The 25,807-nt window shown below is 46.3% G+C and overlaps 1 protein-coding gene across 1 annotated transcript in view; it reads right to left on the bottom strand.

The window, feature by feature from the left end:
* The window catches only part of LOC119390949 (cytochrome P450 3A16), a 153,541-nt gene that overhangs the window by 79,917 nt on the left and 47,817 nt on the right, over window positions 1-25,807 (bottom strand). The window contains exons 4-5 of the mRNA XM_037658660.2: window positions 20,485-20,581; window positions 3,054-3,173 (exon numbers count right to left, since the gene is read on the bottom strand). Coding sequence (XP_037514588.1) covers window positions 3,054-3,173; window positions 20,485-20,581 — 217 coding nt within the window. The remainder of the gene's footprint in view (window positions 1-3,053; window positions 3,174-20,484; window positions 20,582-25,807) is intronic.

Genomic DNA, 25,807 nt, shown 5'->3' with positions numbered 1-25,807 from the left:
TCAAGTAACCAACGCCATTGGCATCGCTGCCGGACTCACGGCGTCTGAGGTGCGCGACCCAGCGCACAGGAAAGCTACTGAATCTTGTCACGGTGACAAGCGGGCCATAACTGGCAGCGCAGAAACTCACTGGCTTAAGCTCATTGACGCTTGACGTATAACGCCACGATGCGGCTGCCTATGTGGCCGCCGAAGCACACCACGCGGGCTGCGCATCCCTAACCTTCCCAAGGATATCCCGGACGATCAGCTCTTTAGCATAATTCGCATCTAAGACAGGCACATTCTGGCAACGCGTCGAATAAGCCAGTCAGAGACTATGCTCCTCACACCGAAAGGTGCCACGTTACCCAAAGAAGTCAAGATGGGCCTGTGACTCACAAAAACAACGTTCTCGCCCTTGCGCATTACAGTGAGCCATTTCTTTACCCATTGGCTACGGCGCCGACGCATGTCACACGGCACATGAATTCACGCGTTGTGAGATATGTGTTCTACAGTACCCTTCCCGCCAATGTGCCGAACTTACAGTGCACGAATGCGAACTTACGCGCTTCGTCTGCCAGCGACCGCACGGCGCTCGCGGCTCACCTTATCCCAGAAACAGCAGGCTGACAAGCTCGCCCGCATCGCCGCAGAATAGAGACGACTCAAGCGCACACGAAAAGACTCTTCTGAGCCTCAGAAGCGCCGAACAAGCTAGAGTTGACCAACCAAACCTACAGAGAAGCACGAGCAATACTATCCCCCCCTGCCGCTACAGAAGCAGCTATACATCATATTACCCCAGACCCACTAGCAAAAACGAGACCCAGGTCTCGCAGTCCGCCAGGCTACACAACAAAACGACCAAACACCGCCACCTCCATCCAAGCCGAAAATCCCAAATTATGTGCGGGCCTTGCTCTTCCGGAACCTGCCTGCGCTTTCAGCCGCCTTTGAGCTAACGTCCGCTTGTCCTCCCTTTCACATTTTCCTTTGTTTGCTTTTACTCTACGTTGAGCTAAAAACTCGAAACGTCATACGTATACCAACTGGACTAAACTGCTACTCTTGAGAACAGATTGAAATAGAGTGCCATGATATTCACTGAGAGAGACACGAGAGAGAGGGACGTGATTTAGAGAGTTCAAAGTGGGTTGAAGCAATGAGTGGTCAGTGGTTGATATAAGGAACCTAAGTTTCGAATATCATTGGACCAAAATTAGGGCGCGAGCTGGGCGGCCTTCCTTAGAAAATGTTGGCCATACTTGCAGTGGCAAGCAAGCGCCATGACCTGGCGAACGCATTGACTTCTTGCTTCAGCTTCGTCTGTGTCTTTCTGTGGCCCTTTCCTCTCATCCTCACTTCTCCTTCCCACTACCTCGCTATACTATACTATGCATGACTATGCTATGCTATGATCTGCTTGGCACATGCTTGTCTTGGAATATCCGTTCATGTCTCCGTCACCTGCTCATTTCTTTTATGCTAACCCTTACACCAATCCTGACGCTCACTTCCGTTCCACTACCTGACGCCTGTACGGGGTCTTTTTTCGGAACAGCGTGAAGCACTGGCGTGGCTCTGTGGTCGATCACCTGCCTGCCACGCAGACGGCTTGGGCTCGATTGCCGCCCCAAGCCAAGGTTTTTTTATGCTAGGAGCTGCTTGAGCTTTCTGGTGACGCGAACCGGCCTAAGGACAAGCTTAGCAGCTTCGCCGTTAAAGGGACATGAGACTGATAGGCTACAAGTCTTGTAGATTGCGATTTAATACAAACTGAAAACATCGCATTAAAAGCAAAGCAGAGAAATAACTTAGCATGACTAGGACAACTATGGCCTTCCATGAAAACATTGCAGCCAAAAACGCGCTCATTTCGCGGTCGATGTCGCAGCAATAAAGTGAGCTTAATGCTCACTTTATTGCTGCGTTGCAGCGTGTTGCTTTAAACAGACCCACGATATCTCAACTTGGCACGTTTCCAATCGTTACATTTATAACCCAAAGCGTAGAAAGGGTGATTAATGGTGCTCGCAAAATACATCGGGACTGATCACCCAGCTCGCGTAAACGTGTATGCATATAAACACACACAGAAAACATTTGCATCCACCAGATGTTACTCATTATGGTAGCCATTTTGATTACGTATTTAGTTTCTCTTGTTCTTTTTAAACACATTTATCACCACGAAATGGAAAAACATCCGCAGACAAGGAGTAGGTAGCTTATCAGATCTGTCACACGAGTGACGTCACTTAGCCACGCTCCGTAGTGTGGGCAGGGCCGGCTGAAGATGCGGTAATAATAATAATATCTGGTGTTTAACGTCCCATAACCACGATATGGTTATGAGAGACGCCGTAATGGAGGGCTCCGGCAATTTCCACCATGGGGCTCAATATGCAGTGGAGTGGCGTGGCACGATATGAAACCATGCCCATAATGAACCTTGTAAGAGGCTCCACGAAGAAGCCATAAGATGGCCTCTTAGTGATGCGAAAAATATTTGCCACCATTTCAACAGCATCGTAGGCGATTTTGAAAATTGTTTTGTGTTCTTATGACACATGTATGAGTGACCCTTAACGTAAGCGGGATCATAAAAATAAAACAGACCTATTTAATGTCATCATCCAGCTAGATTTTTAAATGCCTGTCTTGGCTATATTGGTGATTCTATCTTTTTTGCGACTTGGAATATAGGAACAATTGCTATTGCGCAAAGTGAAATTGTTTCATTGTTTCTTTTTGTTGTTACAGGTCATTTTTTACAGACACTTACTACAATGCATTTTGTTTCAGCCACGGACGTGCGTTCCACCCCTCTTTCGAAAGATTGTTTCTGCACAGGTTTCAACACAAGTTCTCTCAAAATGATGCCCTTAGCTTGAGGTTTCTGACAGCTTTTTACTTTTGCAAAAGCTTTCTGTTTTGATTAGATTATTTCAGAAACGCCATTTGTGAGCACGAGTATTTCCTAACGGTCTCAGAACCATTTGTATGAATGGCCGCAAGAAATCAAATATCTGCGCAGAATAGTGTGCTTAGGGAAGTGCAAGGCTTACCTGCTTGATCTTGGACGTAGTAAAAACTGGTGATACGATTTTTCGCGTTGTACGCCACTCGTTGTTCAATAGGGCCACCAGCATGTTGTCAAGAACCGGGTCACCGACTTGCCTGATGAACTGCAACACAGGAAATATCACTTTGAACATCTGAAACGCGCCAGTCCTGAATGAGTAAATTCCTCAGGAACTTAAAGGAGTACCGACAAAAATTGTAAACATTTTCGGATAGTCGCTCTAAATAAAAACACATGTATTAAGAACCTTAAAAAAAGGTTGTGTGCTGCCTGGGAATACATCGAATATATTTTTATAGCGCTACCGTAAGAAAAAAAGACACTTTTGGTTTTGAAATCGAGGGTCGGCTTCTCACTGACGTGTCATCACAGTGTGACATCGTGGGGAGACAGCAACTCGCAACGTATTAGCGGAACATCCGTCAGCTGCTCGTGGTGTACGTAAACAACGATGAGTGAATTATCATCCAGTGACCTCGACAGTGTTTTCTGCGATCTAGGCTGCATGCAGGATGCAGAGTTCGCAAACTTACTGGAACTGTGTAGGCTGGTCGGGGTAATGTCAATTGCGGTGTGTCAGCGGCAAAAATTAAATCAAAGTAAAATATTTTATGCGTGTTGGCTGACTCCGATGTGTGGAGATCGTTAACACTGCATACCAAGGAAACGAAACCGCGTATATTTTGGAAGTACTCAGCCAAAACCAGAAAGCTCTGAGACTAAAATAGAAATATCGGGCAGTATCGTTGAAGACGCGCGGACTATTGCAGAAGATTTGAACACTTACTTCCAGTCAGTTTGTACACGTACGCAGCGTTCGCATTTTAGAGTTGTCTAACAACGAAGGCCACATGTCAGAGGTAACTATCAGAATCTGGTATACTCAACCTGCTTTTTCAACTTGATGTCAAAAAGTCGAAAGGCTCGGATGAAATTTCTAATGCATTTCTTAAACGCTATGCTGCGCAGTTATTCCCCTTCCTGCAGAAGATATTTTTCTTATCGCTAAAAACAGCGGTGCTTCCTGCTGAGACTGGTTGTGTGAGAAAGTGATTCGTGTCCATGAAAGCGGGAACAAACAACTGATAAACACCTACAGGCCAATATCACTCACAAGCACATGCTGTAAATTAAGGGAGCATATCATAAATAAAGCACTGATAAACTACCTGGAGGATAATAATCTGCTTTACCCCAACCAACACGGTTCTCGAAGGAAGATTTCAACTACTACATAACTTTAAGAAATTACTCATGATCTTGCAGCAGCTGTTAATTCTAGACAACAGGCAGATGCAGTATTTATTGATTTCTCTAAGGCATTCGACGACGTCCTTCATTCGTTACACATACAAAAACTTGAATCATTCGGCGTTAACTCGAAAAAATTGGGGGACGTTTAAGCTTCGCCTTTAAGAGTTGAACGCGATAGCAATATCCTGCCCTTAGTGCGCACTTCGAACTCTACGAGTGTTTAACAGAATGGGCGCAATAAGGTATGTGCCTTATGTAATGGGTAGCATGCTTTAAACAAGGAGCAATTATGCGCGAGAACCTTTCTCGAAGCTGCGATGCACCCATTACGTGGTCTTAAGGGAATACGCGCAGTAATTTGTGTGCCTTTTGTAATGGGTGGCTGTCTTTAAACCACCAAGTCGTTATGATATTGACGTGGTGTGACGCCCGATGGCAATGTACGCTTGTACCACGCAATCTTACTGCCATATTACATCTCGTACTGTGACACCTGTATACAGGACGCGTATTTTTGGGAAGCATCAAAGTTACTTTCAGCGCAGCTCCAAGCAGAGGCGTGGCCGTGTGGTAGAACACCTGCTTGCCACGTAGACGGCCTGGGTTCGATTCTCACTCGGACCCAACATTTTTATTATTTATTTTATTTGCAGCTTTTTCGATTTTTCGGTCACGGACAAGATGATGATTTTTCGCTCACAACCAACGGTGCCGGCGCCGACGCCGACGGCGGAATTTCTGCGATACGAGCTCTTTAACGCTATCGCGTTAAAATAGTCTCTTGGATTGCTGCTTATCTCTCCAATTGTACCCAGTATGTTTCTTTTAATAATGCTGAGTCTAACCGCGCCGGCGTGTTTTCTGGAGTTCCCCAGGAATCCGCACTAGGACCAACACTTTTCCTCATCTAAATCAATTACATTTATACGGCTATGGAACCAGGTATTACAATGAGGCTCTTTGCATACTACTGCGTCATACACTCTCCTATCACAACAGAGGACCAGGTAAAACTCGACAAATCTTCAGAGAATATTGGGAAATGGTGTGAAGAACACGTATGCAAATTGATACAGATAAAACTATGTGTATTACAATTACCCATAGAAACACACCACTTCAATTTATATACACCCTCTCTGGGACAGATATCAAACACGTGAAAGCGTAAAGCACTTGGGGGGTCACAATAACGCATTCATATTGATCAGATTTCTGCACGACCATTGAAGCAACTAGCCTTTTTAAGGCGTAAACTGACTGTCAGTTCTCAGGGTAAACCAACAGCGTACAAAACACTAATTAGGCCCGTTCTAGAATACGCAGCAATAGTTTGGAATCCGCACGAAAAAAACATGACCGATGTAATATAAAAAATTTAAAATAGGGCTCTTAGATTCGTTTATTCAAAGTATGCCAGGCATGAGGGTGTTTCCGCGCTGCGTTTGCAAGCACGTGTCGCAACTCTCGCTAGCCAACGACAGCTGGCTTGTTTTAAGTTTCGTTTCCTTCCTTCGAATAACTGAATAAATATAAACAAGGGCAAATACCTTAAAGCTCCGAACCATCACTCCAGAAGAACTAACGACGAGAAATGCATACGGCCATTCTTGTCACGTTGTCACACGTTTAGCTTTTCTTTTTTTTCCCCGCAGTTAAGAATTATGGAATGACCTGCCGAATGACGTCGCCAATGCTAAATCACTTGATTCATTTTCGTCGCTGCTGGGATCTCATTCAGAGGCATTGCAATAAGTTCACTGGTATCGGTGCGCAAACAAACGGAAAATCAATGTATCGCGGATGTACTCGCACATTATTAGACGTGTTCGACAGTCTTCACTTGTGTGTATTTCATGTTATCTTGTTCCTAGGGCATAACCTTGTTATTGCTACATTCTTACTCGTCATGAACATGTATGCTAGTTTTTTTTTACACCCTTGAAATACTTATATGCATGGTTCATCTATTGCTTTTTCTTTCTTTGCTGTTGTCGCTGTTATGGTTACCTTGTATTTTATTTTTCTAGTATGAAGTCCACTTTATTTTGTATGCCCTCTCCTGTACAGGCCTGAAAGAACCCACAGGATTGAATAAATGAATAATTATTAAATCAAAACGACCCTTTTACGATGGCTCAAAGTGGGGTAGGTGCTCCTTTAAATCTTGTTTGTAACACCGGAGCTCTTTAGGGGTTCGCCATGTCCGCTGAAGGTCTGTTAATCACGCAGAGCCACGTGACGCCGCTGGTTTCTCGCTCGGTCATGTAGCCTAGCGGTGTGGCGAGAGAGGCTCGGTAGGAAGAGAAATACATTCTCCTCGCCGAAAGTTGCGGAAGAGAGGCTCGATCGAAGGGCGAGAGGTGAGGAGCGTCGTTGTACGCTCGCTCAGATCATGAGAGCGTGCACACCAAACGACGCTACGCGAAACTTGCTTGTCGAGGCGAGCATGCGATGCAAAGCTGCAGTACTTCCAACGCTGCTTGCGTTCTAGTAAAGCTGTGATTGTAATGAGTTTCGGGTGCGTGGCCGGGAGGAGTGCGCCACAGGAGTGCCTCCGCTATGAAGGAAGTAAGGAAGAAACAAGCCTGCACTATTTTAGGGGCGAAGCTCCTTAAGGCGGCACCCGTTCGTCCCTCGTAGTCGTAGTCCGTAACCAGTCTTACGCTTTGACCTCCAAGGTGGTGCCGGTGGGAGATTTTTCCTGTGCGTTGTTGAACAATAAAAAATTCGCAGCGGTAGCTAAAAGCCGACTTCTTCTGTCTCTCATTCCCACTAGCAGCCATTCTTTACCTCCAAGGTAGTGCCTGGTGAGATTTCTCCTGTGCGTGATTAATCAATAACAATTTTGTTCAAAACGCTGTTGATTGATGAAATAAACCAACGAAAGACGCCAGATGTTTTGTAAAAGCAAAACGGAAGAACGCCAGATGTTTCTAAAGCAAGAGGAAAAGACGCCAGCTGCTTAACGAAAGACGCCAGATGTTTTCTAAAGCAATGGTTTTCTAAACAATGAAAATTCACAGCGTACATGTAAAATTAAAGTGAGCTGCAAGTCGTCATAACTCATCGAACCTTTAGTATAAACGCACCCTATCTCACGTCGGTGATGATGTACTGGGCAGAATTCACGGAAGATTCACGGTTTACCGATGAACCTCCGCAGCTTCGCCCACTCATCATCATTCACTCCGTGGAAATGCTGCGATTTTTTTTTTTACAATACCAGCCAGATAAACACCCTCTAGAAAAAGAATCCGTTCTATGGGCTGTTGGCCAAATTCGCCTGATCCAGCCGTTCACCGTCCTCTCCTCTAGCCATTTCTTACTCTCCCCCGTCAGCTAGACTTCGCGTGTGCTTTGTGCTCATGGGGGAGAGTACCCTTTAGGTGGTGCCTCACGACGGAACTCAGATGAGGCAATTATTTGTTCAGTTGTGTTCAGATCCGTGGGGCGGGGGGGGGGGAGGGGTGTCTTGCAACCCTCATGATCACTAATTTGGCTTTCGCATTGGCTCTCTGACCCAGGTAGCACGTTATGGTCTAGAAAACAATACGCCTCTTGCTGCTCTGGCCTGACCAGAAGCGTGACATTCTTCGCTCTTGTCGTTCCTGCCACGTCTGTCAAACGGTGAAATCAAGCGGTGGCAAGCCGCCCGGTGTGATGAAACCGATTGTCAGTGAGCGTCCTTCGCAAGTGGCCACCTGCGATCTAACGGCACATTTTCCCAGAAGTAAGCAGGGGTTCACCCACCTCATGGCATTCGTGTATCAGTTTTCGAAGTGGGTGGAATTGTTCCCTCTTCGGAAGGTGACAGCGCGAGCGGTGCTCTAGAAGCTGCAGGAAGTGTTTTGCCGGTTCGGCTTTCCGGGAAGGCTAAACCACAGAGAACGCTTCTTATTTCACCGCTCGGGTGTTTGGTGTCACGTACCATTCCCTTGGAATTGATCACTGCACCCCTTTGCGCTATCATACTCAGCCTTATTCGACGGAGCGTATTATTTGTACGCTGAAACCGATGTTGGTGGCGTTTGCCGAAAGTCAAAGGGACTGGGCAAACCATTTCAGTGAGCTCGCGTTCGCAATCCGAACATCAGAGTCGCTCGACTGGTTTCTCGCCCGCCTTCCTGAATTGCGGGAGGGAGTAGGCAAATCCGGTGACCAATATCATCCAATGCCAGCTCCTGGACGAGGAGACGCAGGTAGACTGTTTTGCTTTAGCGTCGACACTTCGGAACCGGCTTTGTCGAGCTCTCTGTAAAGCAAGACAGAGTTTGGCGTCGGCCAGGACTCAGCAGAAGGCCCAATACGACCGCAGGCATCGCGACCTTTCATTTAAGGTGGACGATCTCATCCTGCAGCGCAACCACGCTCTTAGCGACGCGAGTAAGGGGGTTCTCAGCCTCGCTCGCTCCTAAGTGGCTTGGTTCCTACCGAGTGGAGAAACCGTGGACTCCCCTCGCGTACTTGCTCAGCCGTGCGTACTTGCAGCCGTGCAACCCAGCTGTTCCCATATCGCAGACCTGAAACCATTTGCGTCACGGTCTGATGAGATCACGCCAGTGCCCAGTGGCACCTCGCGCAAGCAACCCAGGGTGGCGGACCGCATTCAGACCACGGACCAGTATAATCTCAGGCACCCATCATCTTTGTGATTTCGCGCCGGATGGCGGAATGTTTCCGCAACCGAAGGCCCTCATTTTACTGTCTAGCCTCAGTAGGCTAACTTCTTTATGGCCAGTGCTCGCAAAGAAGTCGGCCGCGCCCAGTTTGCTGCTAGTGTTTTTGTTTGAGTGCCCATGTGTGTGTTGCGTCTTTTTTCGGTTGTTTTTTGCGGAATATTGAGTCTGATTTCGAGTCAATGACCAGCAATGACACCTCGGACCTAGCATTCTCAAACAATGAGGCTGTCTCTTCCCCATTACCTGTTGCCGGAAAACAGGTGTGGTGCAGAATTTCACAATAGGCAGTTTTCGAATAGCGTACGCTAAGTTGGCGTTAGCGTTTGCGGCCCGTTATTTCCGTCACTTAACGGGAGCCCGCAAGCGGTCAGCGTACGACGCCTGCGCAGTTGCTCGAAAGGCCAACGCAATGCTTTGCGTACGCCATTCGAAAGCTCACTAATGAGTCACCACGGAAGTTGCTGAAAGCCAATGTCGGGCCCATACCTCCTGAGCCAAGAAGAACTGGGCAGCCAAGCCACATTGCAGAGATTTGGAACTAGGGATCCTCCTCGAGATGCCGAAACCCAGGATATTCTCAGCGCAATAGGCGTGTGCATGGGGGGGGGGGGGGGCAGGGCAGGGAGGGGAGCGGCTGGCCCCCCTAGTAACCTAAGAGAGGGGGGTGCGCAAAATCTGCCCCATACGTTGACCCCCCTAGTCACCTAAGATTGGGGGGGGGGCGCAAAATCTTGATTTAATGGGGGAGGGGCGCTGTGATGACACCCCCCTGATGGGGAACGCTGCGCACGCCTATGCTAAGCGCACAAAGTTCCGGTGCATCATGTGCAACATCGTTCTTTGCATCACATCTCCGCGAAACATCTCCAGGCAGTTTCACAACAAATAAGCGTGCTTTTCCCGAGCAAATGTAAAATTTTGTTAGAGGTGAGTGTCGTTCGTTTTCTGTGCATGGAGACCCAGTGTGCATCATAATGCACACGCTGCTGTGCAAAAACTGTTTGCTGTGCAGACGTAATTTTTTTGTTTAATACATCATGTGTGTGCATTCCAAAAATGTGTTTTGATTTCACCTGTGTGGTCACAAATTTACTCAGGTCTCAGGAAGATAAACCGAAGCAACAGCCGGCTCCGGGGCACGAATGAAGCGAGTCATGTTTAAATGAACTGCCCGAAAAAAAAAGTATGAGCAAACGATTACGCACTTTTATGAAATAATATATTTCTAAAGCAACCATCTTTGACACTTCGTTGGGGGCACTGAGAAAAGCCGATCGATGAGTGTGCCAACGTCAAAGCTCAATGTACGATCTTACCCACCGGCTGGGCGTCACATCTTTCCATTGCCGAAAGAAAATGCGTGGTGCACTTAGGCGGACTTATAGGACGATGCCCAGGGACACGTTGGGCCCTTGACATGAAAATTTCTTTCTCGCTGCAAACAACAATCGCTGCAATAAAATGTTCACGGTTAAATTTCCAATGTATGTCCTTCCAAATTGGTAAAGCCTGCATTTTCACTTAGACCGCATGAGCACTCTCCCTGTTCATGAGCATGAGGCATTGTCCAAAATTTACAGTGTTTGCGCCCCTTCATTTAAAATAATCCTTCTTCGACCTCAGTACTTTTCCAGCAAGACTGATTTGGGCGAGTTGGTACGTGCTTAGCTGGGAAAAACAGCACAAAAAAGGACGAGGACGCCGGGACACAGTACACAAGACGAGCGCTGAACTTACAATTGACATCTTTATTGTACCAACCGCTCGTTTTTACAGAGCACCAAACCGCGCACGCCATTCCAATCTAACCGCCAATCAAAAGCATCAGGTAGGCAACCTACATTGTCACTGAAAGCTATCACTTCTACATGAATTACACCGTGCGCATGGATCTTCCACACCCAGGTAAAGTTAACACAAGTGAAAAACTGACAAAATCATCCCCTAACAAGGATGAACAAGCAACAGAAAAATAAAACAATAAACAATCCATTTTCGAGACGCAGGCTCCCTTACTACGATAACAATGATTGTGAGTGAGTCGATGGAAAATTAGAGGATGGCCAACTAAAAACACGGTAAAGGAAGTGATTTCTTTGAAACCTTTGAGATATTGAATCTCAGCGTCGGTGAGCGAAATAGATGGCTTGCTGATGCAACTGTCTCCTGCTTCTTTGATAAAAACGCTTGGGGTGATCGTCTCATCAGGTTTCGAGATATTACATAACACTACAGACTGCAAAGGCGTAAGTTCCCGCCACCGCATGACAAATTAAACAGGCACGATGCTGTAAGCTATCGCTTACTAGAAACACACGCTTACACAAGCCCGGTCATCTTACGCCACTGCTACCCGCACTTATAGACCACCGATCTATGTAAAACTTGTGGGCACAGAGCAACGCTGCGCCACATTCTGGGAATGCGCCGGCAAGAACGGTCGAGAAACGGCCGCTGTTCGCGATGCGCCTATGGTGGCTGCGAATACCAGGCAACAAAAGCCTCGAGCTCACTCCTTCCTGCCACCGTCCCGGCTGCAGGAGCCGCGGGGGACCTTCTCCGTCGACGACGCCGCCGCTGGGAGGCGGCGCTCAGAAGCTCAGAGCTCAACGATCAGCTCTGAGCCGTCCGGCAGGCTGAAGATGCCGCCCGAGTTCAGAGACTCAGCGCCGCCATCTGAGGCGGCCAAGACCAAACTGCCGGCCAAGTGCTAATGAAGTTTCTTCTCTCTCCACAATTTCACGTTCTGTTTTGCCGTTTGCCTTCTTTAAAGCTTGTGTGTCCTCAAAAGTGGGCGCACATCCGCACTGTTTGCAATGTCCTGCCACAATGCTTCCCGTTTTGTTACGCACATTCAGATTTGTTCCTTCGCTCTCTCATTAAAACAACTTCCGGTCTGCCCTATATAGTGGCGCATTGTAGGTTCAGCGGTCGTCCAGTGTACTGTGTTCCTGCGTCCTCGTCCTTTTTTGCACGTTTTCCCCAGCTAAGCAGTACTTTTTAGGGGCGAACACCTTACGGCCGAGGCTTGTCCGTATGGTGTCTGTGCGCACGGCACAGCACCGTGTAACAACAATTCCAAGCAGCTTTACGACGAAAGCAAAGATATGATCGCAGCCAAGCAACGAGAATATCGTCGAGGTAACGGCGGTAACGTCATTAGTGATTTGATAGACGCTATGCATCAACAAGAGGAGGAGGAACCACCTCAACAGGATGAAGATTTACAGCGATGTTTAAGCACATATCAGTCAAAGCATGCGGCAGCCCAATGCACGCTGCCTTGAAAATACGCGAGAGGGCACTGCGCTGAAAATGCGTGCATAAGCGCGTTCCAGACCACACATTCTCGCTCTGCCATGGATGGAAACGAAAGTAAGGTGCGGCGTGCGGCGGCTCAACGTATACGCAGGCAACGAGCTACCCCGGAGTTGGAGACTCGGGAAGCAGCGGCAAAACGGCGAAAACGCCAAGCGAACCCCGAGCTGAGGGCGCGGGAAGCTTCGATCACTCGTCATGATTCATTTCGCGGAGATGCGGGGATTTTTTTTGACACGCTTACTGTCAAATATCTAGCCGTGTGATGTAGTGGTATTGTGTTTGTAAACTTCGCAGATATTTAAAAAGTGTACAAATGATCTGAGACTGGCTGTATTGCTTCACCTCAGAGGGCATGTGAGACGTAGTTGCAGACGCTAAGGAGGAGGATATAACGTTTATTAAGAAAGAAAAATAAATAAAAATAAAAAGAGGGGGACATTTCAAGGGTGCGTTTCCCATTCCACGACACCAGTGGCCGCCGCTGCTCGCCCGGCTTGATCAAGGAGACCCATTTGGGTCTTCAGGTCAGCTCGGGCGAGGACGGCCTCCCAAGGCTGCCCCAGCATCGTGAGTATCAGAGGCGACTGTGTCTAGGAAAGAGTGAGAAAGTGCTGTTCAATTTCTTGCGGCCAGTGGATACTTAAGGTACCCTGCCTAGTCTGAATTTTAGAGAGGTCTTTTGCTTTGCAAGCTAGGTTTTAGCGATTATGGCAGCTTCCATACCACTGTAAATGTTTTTTTTTTTCTTACATAAGCAGCTTAGGACAGGAAACGGTGCACTAAAATAATTGCCTGCAATTTTTCAGAGCAGATCCTGAGAGGGTGCGCGGTGCGAGGGACGTGAGTATGGAATGGCCCTACTGGAACACACAAACCTAGTGACTTAAGCATAAATGAAATTTCTCCTGGATGTTTATAATGGTTCACTCGTTTGTTTATTTCATTATTCGCATAACCATACAGACCCCATAGGATCATTGCGTGGAGGGGGTTAGGCTACACTGAAAAAAAGGCGTAAAAAATGCGGCAGATCCCACCCACAGCGAGAATAGAAATAATGCGAAGCAGCCGACAAAGAGCTGCATAGGTCATGTTTGTCTGAGCCAAATAAAGTCATTCATGTCATAAGATCTAGTTCACTATATATGGCATGTTTGTAATGTATGCATGTGTGTGCGACAACGATATACCATGGTAATGAAACGTATAAATGTATTCTGGTATAAACATTGCATGACCTATCATTTATGTTCGTCATGCACTCATGTCATGCCATGCGAATTTTAGTATATATCCAGTCAACGAAACGACCCGAAGCGCACCAAGTAAGTGCCATGTAATACATGCCGTAAACGACATACATGCCACGATCATGTTAGGACCTGTGATTTATGTTCGCCATACATTCACGTCACGCAATACCTATTTTGGTGTATACTTAACTAGCGAAATGGCCACCTGTGCCATAAGCGTGGCATATAAATCATGCAGTACATCAGAAGCATGTCACTCATTTACCACCTGTCATTTATGTTCATCATACAGTCACGTCGCGCAATACCAATGTTGGCGACATCAAGCTAGCGAAACGCCCGCGAGTGCACCGTGAACGTGGCATGTGAAGCATGCCGTACATGACACGCATGTCCTTTTCATGCTACCGCCAGTCATTAACGTTAGTTATATAGAGACGTCCCGCAATACCAATATTGGTGTATATCAATCTAGCAAACCGGCCGCGAGCGCACCGTGAGTATGGCATGTCAGCCATGCCATACATGACAGGCTTGTCCTTATTTTCATGTTACCACACGTCATTTACGTTACTCATACCGTCATGTCACGCAATACCAATTTCGGTACATGTTAAGCTATCGAAACGGCCGCGAGCGCATCATGAGACATGCATGTCATGCTTCTCATGTTTCCACCTGTCAGTTATGTTCGTAATGCACTCTTGTCACGCCACACCAATTTCGGTATATACCCATTTAATTAGGCGGACGTGAGCGCCCCGAGACCATGTAATGTAAATGACGCTGTACATAAGATTGGTGTCATAATTTGCACGTTTGGACGAGTCACTGATGTTCGTTATACACTTGTCACGCCAAATAAATTTTAGTTTATATCAAGTTAAAGAAACGGCTACATGATTACCAAGACCGTGGCATGTAAATCATGCCGTTAATGACATGCATATTATGATTTTCATGTGATGACATGTCATCTATGTTCTTCATAGTCATGTTATGCCAAACTAGTTTAGGTCTACATTCCATTGACGAACATTAACGAAACGGCCATGAGAGCACAAAGTCGTAAGCGGAGACAGACAGACAGACAGACAGACAGACAGACAGATATATGAGAACTAACAGACAATAACGCCAAGGTAGAGCACCGGACGCGTTATTCGAAGGTCGCAGGTTCGGTCCCTGCCGGCGGCAAGTCATCTTTTCGTCCACTTTACTTTCTTCACATTTATAATGTAAATACTACAGATAACACCCCCTATACTTTCCTTGGCGTTATTGTCTGTTAGTTCTCATTAATATTGTGTCTAACAAAGATAAACGAGCCCTTAAAAATCATCTACTTTCCCTCATTCATAGCGAGGGTCTCGTCCTGGCAGACTTAATGCCTTCAGGTAGTATGCGAGGGATTATTGGTCAGCTGCCAGCTCGTAAAGAGATCACGTGCTACGTGACGCCAACAAGCAAAAAAAGAGTGTTCCACACTCGCCGCCATGGCTGCGATTGGCGCTGACTAACACTCCTTGGTTTAAATCAACACATATACCCCAGAAAGTGGACGGGAGGATGACCGCCGCCGTAGCTCAGTGGTAGAGCATCGGACGCGTTATTCGAAGGTCGCAGGTTCGGTCCCTGCCGGCGGCAAGTCATCTTTTCGTCCACTTTACTTTCTTCACATTTACATTGTAAATACTACAGATAACACCCCCTATACTTTCCTTGGCGTTATTGTCTGTTAGTTCTCATTATTATTGTGTCGAACAAAGATAAACGAGCCCTTAAAATCATCTGCTTTCCTTTATATATATATATATATATATATATATATATATATATATATATATATATATATATATAGATAGATAGAGAGATAGAAACGCCCAAAGTGCCTGAGGTTTGCTAACAAATGCTTCGCATTTAAAAACAAAGCAGGAAAACGGGCAGAAAGTTGAAGCACACTGCGATTGAAAGACAGCAATATTATTAAACTTTTGCAATGTAACATGTAATGCACATTGCATAAATTCGTACACACCAATTTTTACCCATAGGTCCCAATATTTAGCAAAAAAATGCCCACACCTCACCGAAGGGAATCGTGAGGAAATGCTAATGCATTTCTTGCGCCAAGAGGACACGGCGTAGTAATTTTAACGGCGTAAATTAATGACGAGACGAGGATTTGTACCGAACCACACATTCATCAGCACCTGTCTGTGTTGTCATTGTACCTGACGGGTCTTCTCAAAGGGTCCTTGAGGGAGCATGCGCACGTCACAGTTTCGGGTAAAGGCGAGATCAGTGCAACTTTCGTGAATGGTAGTCGGACACTTGTCGGACTCGGCGGAGGCACACTGCATAGAGTACTTTGTCCGCATGTACTCCACCAACCGCTCGCCGCTCTTCTTTCTCACGTCCGCGTTAGTCACCAACCAAGACGACGGGGTCAGATACCTTGGAGCGCACACACACACTTTCCATAGCCGCGTCCAGTTGCACGGCAACGGCGTCACGAGTGAGGTTGGGCGCGACGTACACGGTCACCACAAAGACTCCGTACCGTTGCCGTCAGACATTCGCCTTCACCGACTTCTTCCATCGCCTTGAGAGGCGCCCAGCCAGCGAACGGTCGAGAGTGAGGCGCGAGCGGACGGGAGAGTGGGGCGCCAGCGTTCTCGGCTCGGCGTTGGCGTTTCACAGCGGCGTCTCGAGCACACATTTCCGGATGTTCTTGAGAGGCGCCCAGCCAGCGAACGGTCGAGAATGAGGCGCGAGCGGACGGGAGAATGGGGCGAAGGGAGGAGAGAGAGCGAACGGCGAGAGAAGGAGCGGCGAAGCACTGCACCTACCCTCTCCTACACTATCTCGCACCACATGCTCCGGTTGCTAGGGGCGAGGATAAGCCCGCGCGCCCGCAGCTGTTGCTATGGGAAAGAGAGCGGAGAGATCACCTGCCGGCGCGCGGACAACGCCGGATGCCTGACATAGCCCGACTAGGAAATGCATTCGCATTTAAAATATGGATTCACCTAAAGCGGAACGTGCCCACGCCAATGAAGTCAGTAACAGGTGGCAGAATAAAAAATGATCAACTGAAAACTTATATGAAACGCAAAATAAAGACGGGTGAGAAGATGAAACGTGCCAATAATGGGGTGTCCGGCGTCGCATAGAAAGTGGGGTCCGAAGTATAGCTGTATTTTTATTTATTCGAGTACCCCAAGGGGCATTACATACGCGGGGAAACAAACAGAACACAATTTTTGTACAGAGAATGAATTATTGCCGGTCAATACAATGCTATAGTACAGAAATTAGTAGAACGTAGTAACAAGGCAAGCAATACAAAAAGAGTGAATATCAAATAAAGCATAATTATTAATGAAAGTCACGGGGTTCCAAATAGGTTAGCAATGCTGAAATAATATAAAAAGGCTTAGTTATTGTAGGAATCCTGGAAGGTAATTCATTCCATACCTTTATCAATAAAGTAAAAGGCGAATTTTTCGATTTTTCTGTACTGGCAAAGATAGGGTTGACTTTGAAAGCATGATTGGTCCGACTGGAAGTATGAGGTGGCGGCAAATGATGTGGTAGAGTGATACAGGCTATGGAAAAAGGATAATCTGGAAAATTGCCTCCGCACAGCAAGCGGCGGCATATTAAGCTCTGCTTTCAAAGATGAAACGCTTTGAAATCGTGAGTATGATGATAAGATGAATCGAGCTGCTTTATTCTGGACGGCTTCCAGTAGATTAGTAAAAGTGATATGGTGGGGATGCCAAATGATTGACGCATATTCCAGTGAAGGGCGCACAAGGAAATAGTATGCTTGAAGCCTGGTGTCCCTGTCGGCTAGATATAAACGTCGCTTCAGCAAGCCAAGTTTCTTCTGCACTTTACAAGTAATGTGTTCTATGTGGTCAGTCCATGCTAGTCTTGAATTTATAAGGACGCCGAGGTATTTAACCGTTGTAACTATACTATTTTATCGTTTTGTACATAAGTAATACATTGTGGCTTCAAGACAGAATCGGTTGCATAGGCATACGACACCTATGCAACCGACATTATGAAAAACCAGTTTTGCGTAATTTTGAAGCTGGATGAAGGATTTTCAAACGGTTACGGAAAGTTGCCATTCACTTGATCCAACAAGAATAAAAAAAACACTCACGCTTTATGACAGGGGCGACTACAACAGCATGTCCCAAGATTTAACAACCTTTTATGATAACTTTGAGGCGGACTTTCACCACCGTTCACTTGAAACCAACTGGTTGCTGTTTAAATCTGAATTTCTGCGCCTAGTTAAAAGATACGTTCCCACCATAACAATCAGTGAACGGAAACAATCTCCGTGGTTTAACACAACACTAAAACGTCTGAACAATAAAAAGAAACGTCTCTTTCGTTCTGCTAACTCCTCTCAATCTGACTTTCAGTGGCAGAAATACCACGCTGCGGTCAAGCAGTATGAGAAGCACGTCGCAGACGCCAAACGTGGCTTTTTTTCAACCACGCTGCCCTCCATGTTGCACACTAACCCGAAACGCTTCTGGCAATGCATTAATCCCCAGGTGTCTAGCAGTGTTTTTCTCCGTGACAGTGCTGGCTGCCCTGTTCCGGAATGTGAGACTGCTGATGCTCTAAACACTGCTTTCTGTTCTGTGTTCACTAATGCATGCCCCGAAATTCTTCCTCATTTGCCACCGTCTAATTACCCCCCCATGGAAAACATCACTTTCGACGCGAACGGCATTGTTACAATTATTGAGTCATTAAAAAATTCATCTTCGTGTGGCATTGATGGCATAAACGCTAAGGTATTAAAAACACCAAGCACATCACCAGTCTCTTCCTAAGGTTAATATTCCAGCAATCCCTCTGCACTGGATCTATCCCCTCTGACTGGAAAGTTGGTAAGATAATTCCCCATTTTTAAAAAGGGCGACCGTACAAAATCCTAGCAACTACGTCCTATTTCCTTCACCAGCGTTTGTTCTAAACTAATGGAGCACATTCTACATTCACACATTGCCAATTTTCTGTCATCTCTCAACTTCTTTCATCCTAACCAGCACGGGTTTCGCAAAGCTCACTCTTGCAATACTCAGCTCGCATTATTCCTGCATGATGTACATTCTAACCTGGATTTGAACATCGCCACCGACGCTCTTTTTTTGGACTTCGAAAAAGCCTTCGATAAAGTATCGCACATTCTTCTCATGCATAAAGTTTCGCACCTAAACCTACACCCCGACACAGTTAATTGGATACGCGAATTCTTGACTGATCGCCTTCAATTTGTTTCCACCAACTCATTTTCCTCGTCTCCATCTCCTGTTTTATCTGGTGTGCCGCAAGGCTCCGTACTTGGACCGCTACTCTTTCTCATATATATTAATGACCTTCCTGTTAATGTATCATCTAATATACGCCTTTTTGCAGATGACTGTGTTCTGTATCGTCCAATAACAAATTCCATAGACTCTTCCTCTCTCCAGGATGACCTCCTTAAAATCCAGGCGTGGTGCAACCAATGGTACATGTCCCTCAACGTCAGTAAGTGCTCCCACGTGTCCTTTCATCGTCGCCGTAACTATGTAGCTCCTTCTTACTCTCTCAACAACAACACATTAACCCAATGCAAGACATTTAAATACCTAGGAGTACATATATCTAGTGATCTGTCCTGGGCCCATCATATTCTCCAACTAACTAATTCCTGCAATCGCCTATTAGGTTATCTACGCCGTAACCTATCATCAGCATCCCCTGCAGTCAAACTACTTGCATATAAAACGTTGATTCGATCCAAACTAGAATATGCCTCTGCTATTTATGACAATCACCAAGTTAATATAAACAATTCCCTTGAATCAGTCCAGAACCGTGCTGCCAGGTTCATTCTTTCCGATTATTCCTACAGATCAAGTGTATCCGCCCTAAAATCCCAGCTCTGCCTCCCCTCACTTTCTTCTCGCCGCAAGACTGCTCGTCTAATATTATTTTTTAGGTTTTTCCATTCGCTGCCTCCGGGAAACCAAATCATCATTCCTGCACATCGTTCCTCTCGCCACTCGCACCAAAATGCTGTATATCTACCACGTGCACATACGACCACCTACCAACGTTCATTTTTCCTGCATACTGCCGGAGAATGGAATGCCCTTCCATCCAATATCGCCCTCATCACCGACATTGCTCAATTCAAAGCTGCCATTGAAGACCATCTTTCAAGACATGAAACCTAACCTGACCCGCCAGTTTTTTCGTTCGCCCACCCCTCATGTAATGTCCCATGTGGGACCTTTGAGGTATTATGAATAAATGAATAAATGAACCAGTTCGCAGCAAAAAGTCACAAGCAAATCCACACGGATTAATTACGAAACAGGCCTTTCTAATGCACCAAACATTTGTCCTCCATTGGGCGTTGTACTCGGGACGAACACGTATATGAAGTGGTCCTCCTTCCAATTCCATAAGATTGCTTCGTAGCTTTGCGCTAGAGACGGGCGAATGCCAATTTTCCCTTTCGCTATAGAGAATAGTAACCGAAGTGTTCCAAGTCTCAATAATATTCGTCATAATTCAAGGAATTAGCAATCGCAGCGAAACAGTGATTCTTATTATAGCCTGCACTACTGAAATATACATCCCATCGTGGTCAAGTCCTGGTATTCAACACGATTGAAAGTTTGGCATTTATTTTTCAAAGAGAATGCTGTTGCCGCAATGAATTTTTGGTGATATCTTGAATAATTATTGATTGATACTTTGGTGTGATCCCTCCCTGAAAGATCACGGGGAAATAAACATTACCCTACTGCTTAATTCCAACTAAGTATAATCTAAGAATAGAGAATGACTTCAGGAATTCAGCAATATTACTCACCTCTGTATTGGGAAATGAGCCAAAATTCTTGATCATGATTTCTTTCAGCAGCAGGGGGTCAGCGACCATAAGTGTTGGAGTGAGCATGGTGAAGGTGCTGCGCATACAAGACGAAATGTTGCATTATTGGATCGCCAATTTTGAGGCACCTCTATAATTATGAAAACTCAGGTGTTTTAAGTGCCCGACGACTCGCGTTACACCTGCATGTTTGCTGCCAAGCCACAGCGCAAGGCAAATTATTACAGAATTATAAGTCATCAATATTTGAATCACTACAAGGAATGTACGCGCCTGGATGACAAGCACATAGTCGAACACTAACTGCCCCGACAATGTATGCTAACATAGCAGAAGTCCCTAATTATGATGTCGTTGTTCAGAGACTGCAATTAAGTCAGGTTCATTTAGATGTGCCTCTATAATGTTACGAACGACATTTCTATTGAGGAACCTTATGCAGGCTGATGCTGCTTCGCAAAAAGCCACTGGACGGGCATGTGCTTTAAGTGCGTATTACTTTAGGGGCCCGGATTGTCCTCCATCCATCGTCTCATTTCGCATGGACACGCAGTGGTCACTACAGGCCTAACATAAGGCTAACAATGCTCAAGTCGACTGCAAAAGAAGCTAACAATTCAAAATCATATAAATGGCATAAATAACCAAGTTTTAATCTTTATGCTACAACGTGACAATAACCTGGGAAGCTTAAGGAACACACACGATGGGACACAGCGCTGTCAACCAGTGTCCCATCGCGTGCGTGCCTTAGCTTTTCCTGGTTCTTGTCGAGCTGTAACATTGAACCAGTACCATTCAGCCCAGTTCACTGTACAAGCAATAATCACAATTATTTACCTGAAATTATTTACCTGAAACGCTTCTGAAACATGCACCTGATACCCGCGCCGCGCATGTGAGGTCGGGACCACCTCCGCAAGCGCGCCATTGTCGAGGCGTTGGCAAGCGCAAAGCGAATCGCTGGGTTGCCCGTGCTACGTAGTTCCTCAAGTTTCACGCTAGTGGAGCTGCGTTAAGAGCAAGACTATGGCCTATACCAAGACCTACACAAGAGCGACATGAGCGCAGGATTTCTTTATTTTTTTCATTCTGGCCACATTGGTTCAATGATTTTTTTTAATTTCTGAAGTTAAAAACTTGTGCCCGCTAGAGGGCACGTAGACGCCGGCAGACGCCATCAGAATCCGACGTCCGGCCAGCTGTTGTGGGAACATAGAGGCGGTGTCTCCACGTTATTTTCTTTTTGCATGTTTTCTCCTTTATCAAGCATCTTCGCTAAAAGTGGCGCTTTTGGTATTAGAAAATTTTTAGAATTGATTTATCCATTTTTTTTACAGCTATGCTGCCTAGAACATCAAGCATTTTGCGCTGCATAGCTTTAAGAACTAAACACTTTATTACTTGTACAGAGTATCCTTCAGGTCTTTTAGAACTAAATATTTAAGGACCAGGCTATACCACACAGAATCGGCCGTTACACAATGAGATAATACATAGAAAAGTCGCGGAACTCGATAATGGTCTGTTCTTAAAAAACTCGACCATACCACTCGGTGAAGGTGGGTCAGCAGCTGAGCGCACGGGCGCAAATACTCCTTTGGCAGTAGAGAAGCCCAAGCGCACAGTTCATGAAATGAGAACCATTTCTTAATGAAAAAAAACTTTAACCACTTCTATCTAAAGCCCCTGAAAGATCGTAAAGTAGCGACACTTTCCTCCTCCGCTCGCGTTCCTCGTTCTCTCCTTCGCACTCTCTTTTCGAGCATGGCGCCACCTACCTTGCTCCCGCGTAGCAGACGACGCTTCGCAAAGAGAGCGCGCGCTTGCCAGGCGGCGCGCTTTAAGCATTCGCACTAGCCGTCTAGCTCTTGGTATCCTTTTTTTTAATTATATTTTGTTTAGGAGATGTTAGGATACGTTTGTAAAGGACATACGTAATGTTGAACGTTAATGTCCCGCTTTATATGAAGCCTTCTGAAACTTATACATTGTATACGTCGTCCTCGCGAGGCGAATTCGTCGCGCATAGCAATGACGCACTGAGGCTGCCAGTACGCACTAGAGGTAGCCGTTCCGAAGTATCGGTTGGGTGAATATAGTTAACGCCGCTGTGCCTGCCTGTGTTATGTAGCACTGTACACTGCAGTACAAAAGGGGGCGTATTTGAGGCATCTCTTTCCCACAAAACGATATCTAGCATTTGGCTCGCTTGTTTTTTTTTCTTTTTCGCCAAATCTCCGTGCTATGAGGCGTATTCCTGTCCCGAAACAATAATTATGAATTTCGCGTGTCTTTCCTTGCATTATCGCCGGGCGCGCCGTACTTCCAGGCACGAATGGCGTGCGTGTTATTAAACAGCACATTGATAGGAAAGCGGCGAGCGCCGAGTTTTCAAGGAATGGAAGCGCAAAGTAGCCAGACGACGGTTGTTGGTGAGGGGCAAGAAGACTCCACAAAGGGTACGGACAGTTTTTAGAGTGCAAGAAACACATGGACAATGGGTGTTGGCGTCACTATGCTAGTTAAAGAGTGGTGACTACTATTTATGAAGAAAATGACTGTCAGTTCAAGCAGCAACTCGGAGCTTCATTGAAAGAAGAATCGCTAGAAGGCGTACATCATTTCCTGTTGATATATTTAGACAGCGTTGGTCGATTTGTTAAGAGATTAGATGCAACAACCATAGTGCGCAAGTGCGCCTCGTAGACGTACTTGACATGCGAACTATACTCGCGGCTGAATGAACGAGCAAGCGAAAGAATAATCTAGCCAGCTGCCACGGTAAACGTTTCCTTCGCGAGAGCTCCACTCGCGGATAATAATATCTGGGGGTTTTGCGTCCCAATACCAATACATGATTATGAGAGACGCCGTAGTGGAGGGCTTGGGAAATTTTTACCATCTCATGTTCTTTAACGAGCATTGTCATCGCACGGCACACTGGCCTCAAGCTATTCGTCTCCATCGAAATGTGACCGCCGCGGTCGGTCGCGACCTTCGGGTCCGCAGCCGAGCACCATAACCTCTACTCCACCGCGGCGGAAAGCCACTCGCGGATATAAACCTCCACACGAAATGGCACGTAAACCTTCGCGCTAAATAACACGTGTACGTGAACTTCCTAAACGATGAACGCACCCTACGACTCAGTTGGGAACGCACGCTTTGTCTACCTACCTTCTATCGCAAGTCGACCGGCGGATCTGTCGACGTACAAGGGCCAGAGAAAGCGCTTTGCTTCAGGAAAAAAAAAAAAACAAGAACAACCCAGCACGCAACAAAAACAAACAGAAAGTACCACTCCTAATGTGAGCTTTCACACTGCAGCTTTGTTTCTTCAAAAGAACTGCGCCGAATCTCGGAAGTTTAGCAATCACATTTTCGATCGTCAGTCGGCGTGCCTCCGTAGTCAGCGTGCCATGCTAGCCGCACAAACCAATACCGCAAACTCAAACCAGTAGGCGCATCACGTCAAGCAGAAAACCTAACCATACATTCTTGAAAAAAAAAAAAACACTGAGTACAGACCCCGCAGAAGCAGCAATAAAACTTGTGAGGGGATAGCGACGTACTGCACAAATAACTGAGACGTGTCTACGGCGTTATAGCGCGCAGCTATTTGCGCGAACCTCGACGAGTACTTATAGTGGGAGGATAGCAACTTACCTAGCACAGTCGCGTCAAAAACGTCGGCCGAAAGTTCTATCTTCCGATTCTGTGTAACCAAGCCTTCCTTCGCAACTCGTTGCGCTTCCCGGACGGTTTTTGCCTTGGCTTTATTTGTTTCGGCATCCGAAAGTGCAGCAGAAGACCATGGCAACCAACCGCGACGTCGGTCTTGTGTGCAAGGTATCTCAGAGCACAACGCACGCGGAATGGAAAGTGCGTATCCATAGAACACGTGCGCTGAGAACCAGCGAGCCCGCACTTCGAGTCGCGACGGTTACAGTCGCGAGCGACTGTAAACGAACGAACGCTGCGCGCTGTCCCACGTGACGGCACTTGGCCAATGCCGACGCGGCGTCAGCCTCGGAGAGGGCAGAGGAGAGAGAAAAGAGAGGAGGCGCGCTTTTATGCACGTATGTCGCTACTTTACGAAGTTTCAGGGACTTCTATCTATCTACATCTCTATCTCCCTACATGTATATATCTACCTGAAAAGTGGAATGCAAAGAGGCAAAGCCGCTGGTGAGGATCACAAAACATCAGATCTGTTGAAAGATGGTGGACAGATAGCGTTAGATAAATTGGCCACCCTGTTACGGAACGTCTCTTAACGGTAAGGGTACCAGAATTTTGGAAAAACGCCGATATCATCTTAATCCATAAAAAAAGGGGAATTCAAGGACTTGAAAAACTACAGGCCGATCAGCTTACTGATCCTTGTCTGCATGCTGTTGGCAAAGATAGTAGGTAATGGAATTAGTACATTAGAATTCAATCAACCAGAGGACCGAGCAGGATTTCGTACAGGCTACTCGACAATACACCACACTTACACTACCAATCAGGTGACAGGAAATGCGCGAAATATAACCAACCTCTATTTATAGCCTTTATATATACGAGAAGGCACTTAATTCAGTCGAGATATCACCAGTGATGTAGGCACTACGGAATCAGGTCGTCAACGCACCATACTTAAAGATACTGGAAGATATCGGCAGCGGCACCACAGCAATCATAGTCCTCCATATAAACAGCGACAAAATCCTAATAAGGAAGTGTGTAAGGCAGGGAGACACGACCTACCCAATGCTATTCACCGCGTGCTTACGGGTGGTTTTCAGGGCCCTAAATCGGGAAGAGTTAGAGATACGAGTCAATGAAAGATACCTTAGTTGCCGGCGAGTCACTGATGACATTGCAATAATGAGTACAAAGGGGACGAATTGCAACTTATTTTTGCTGAATCGGACAAATAAAGCAGAACGGTAGTTCTGAAAATTATTATGCAGCAAGCTAAAGTAATGTGCAACAGTCTCAGAAGATAGCGCTTTCCGATAGGTAGCCAGGCACCGGAATTTGTAAAACTTAGAACAGGTAGTAACCGCGGAGCCGAACCATGAGACTGAAGTAACTATGAGAATAAGGATGAGACGGAGCACATTCGGTAAGCACTCTCAGATCATCAATCAATAGCAGTTTAGCACTATCACTCAAGAAGAAGGTATATAACAGCTGCATCTTACCGGTACTCACTTACTGAGCAGAAATATTGAGGCTTACAAAAAGCGTTCAACTTAAACTGATGACGACGCAGCGGACAGTGGAAAGTAAAATGATAGGTGTAACCTTA

The sequence above is a fragment of the Rhipicephalus sanguineus genome, chromosome 4 (genome assembly GCF_013339695.2).
Source record: "Rhipicephalus sanguineus isolate Rsan-2018 chromosome 4, BIME_Rsan_1.4, whole genome shotgun sequence".
NCBI lineage: Eukaryota > Metazoa > Arthropoda > Arachnida > Ixodida > Ixodidae > Rhipicephalus > Rhipicephalus sanguineus.
This window is presented reverse-complemented; position numbering and strand designations above follow the sequence as displayed.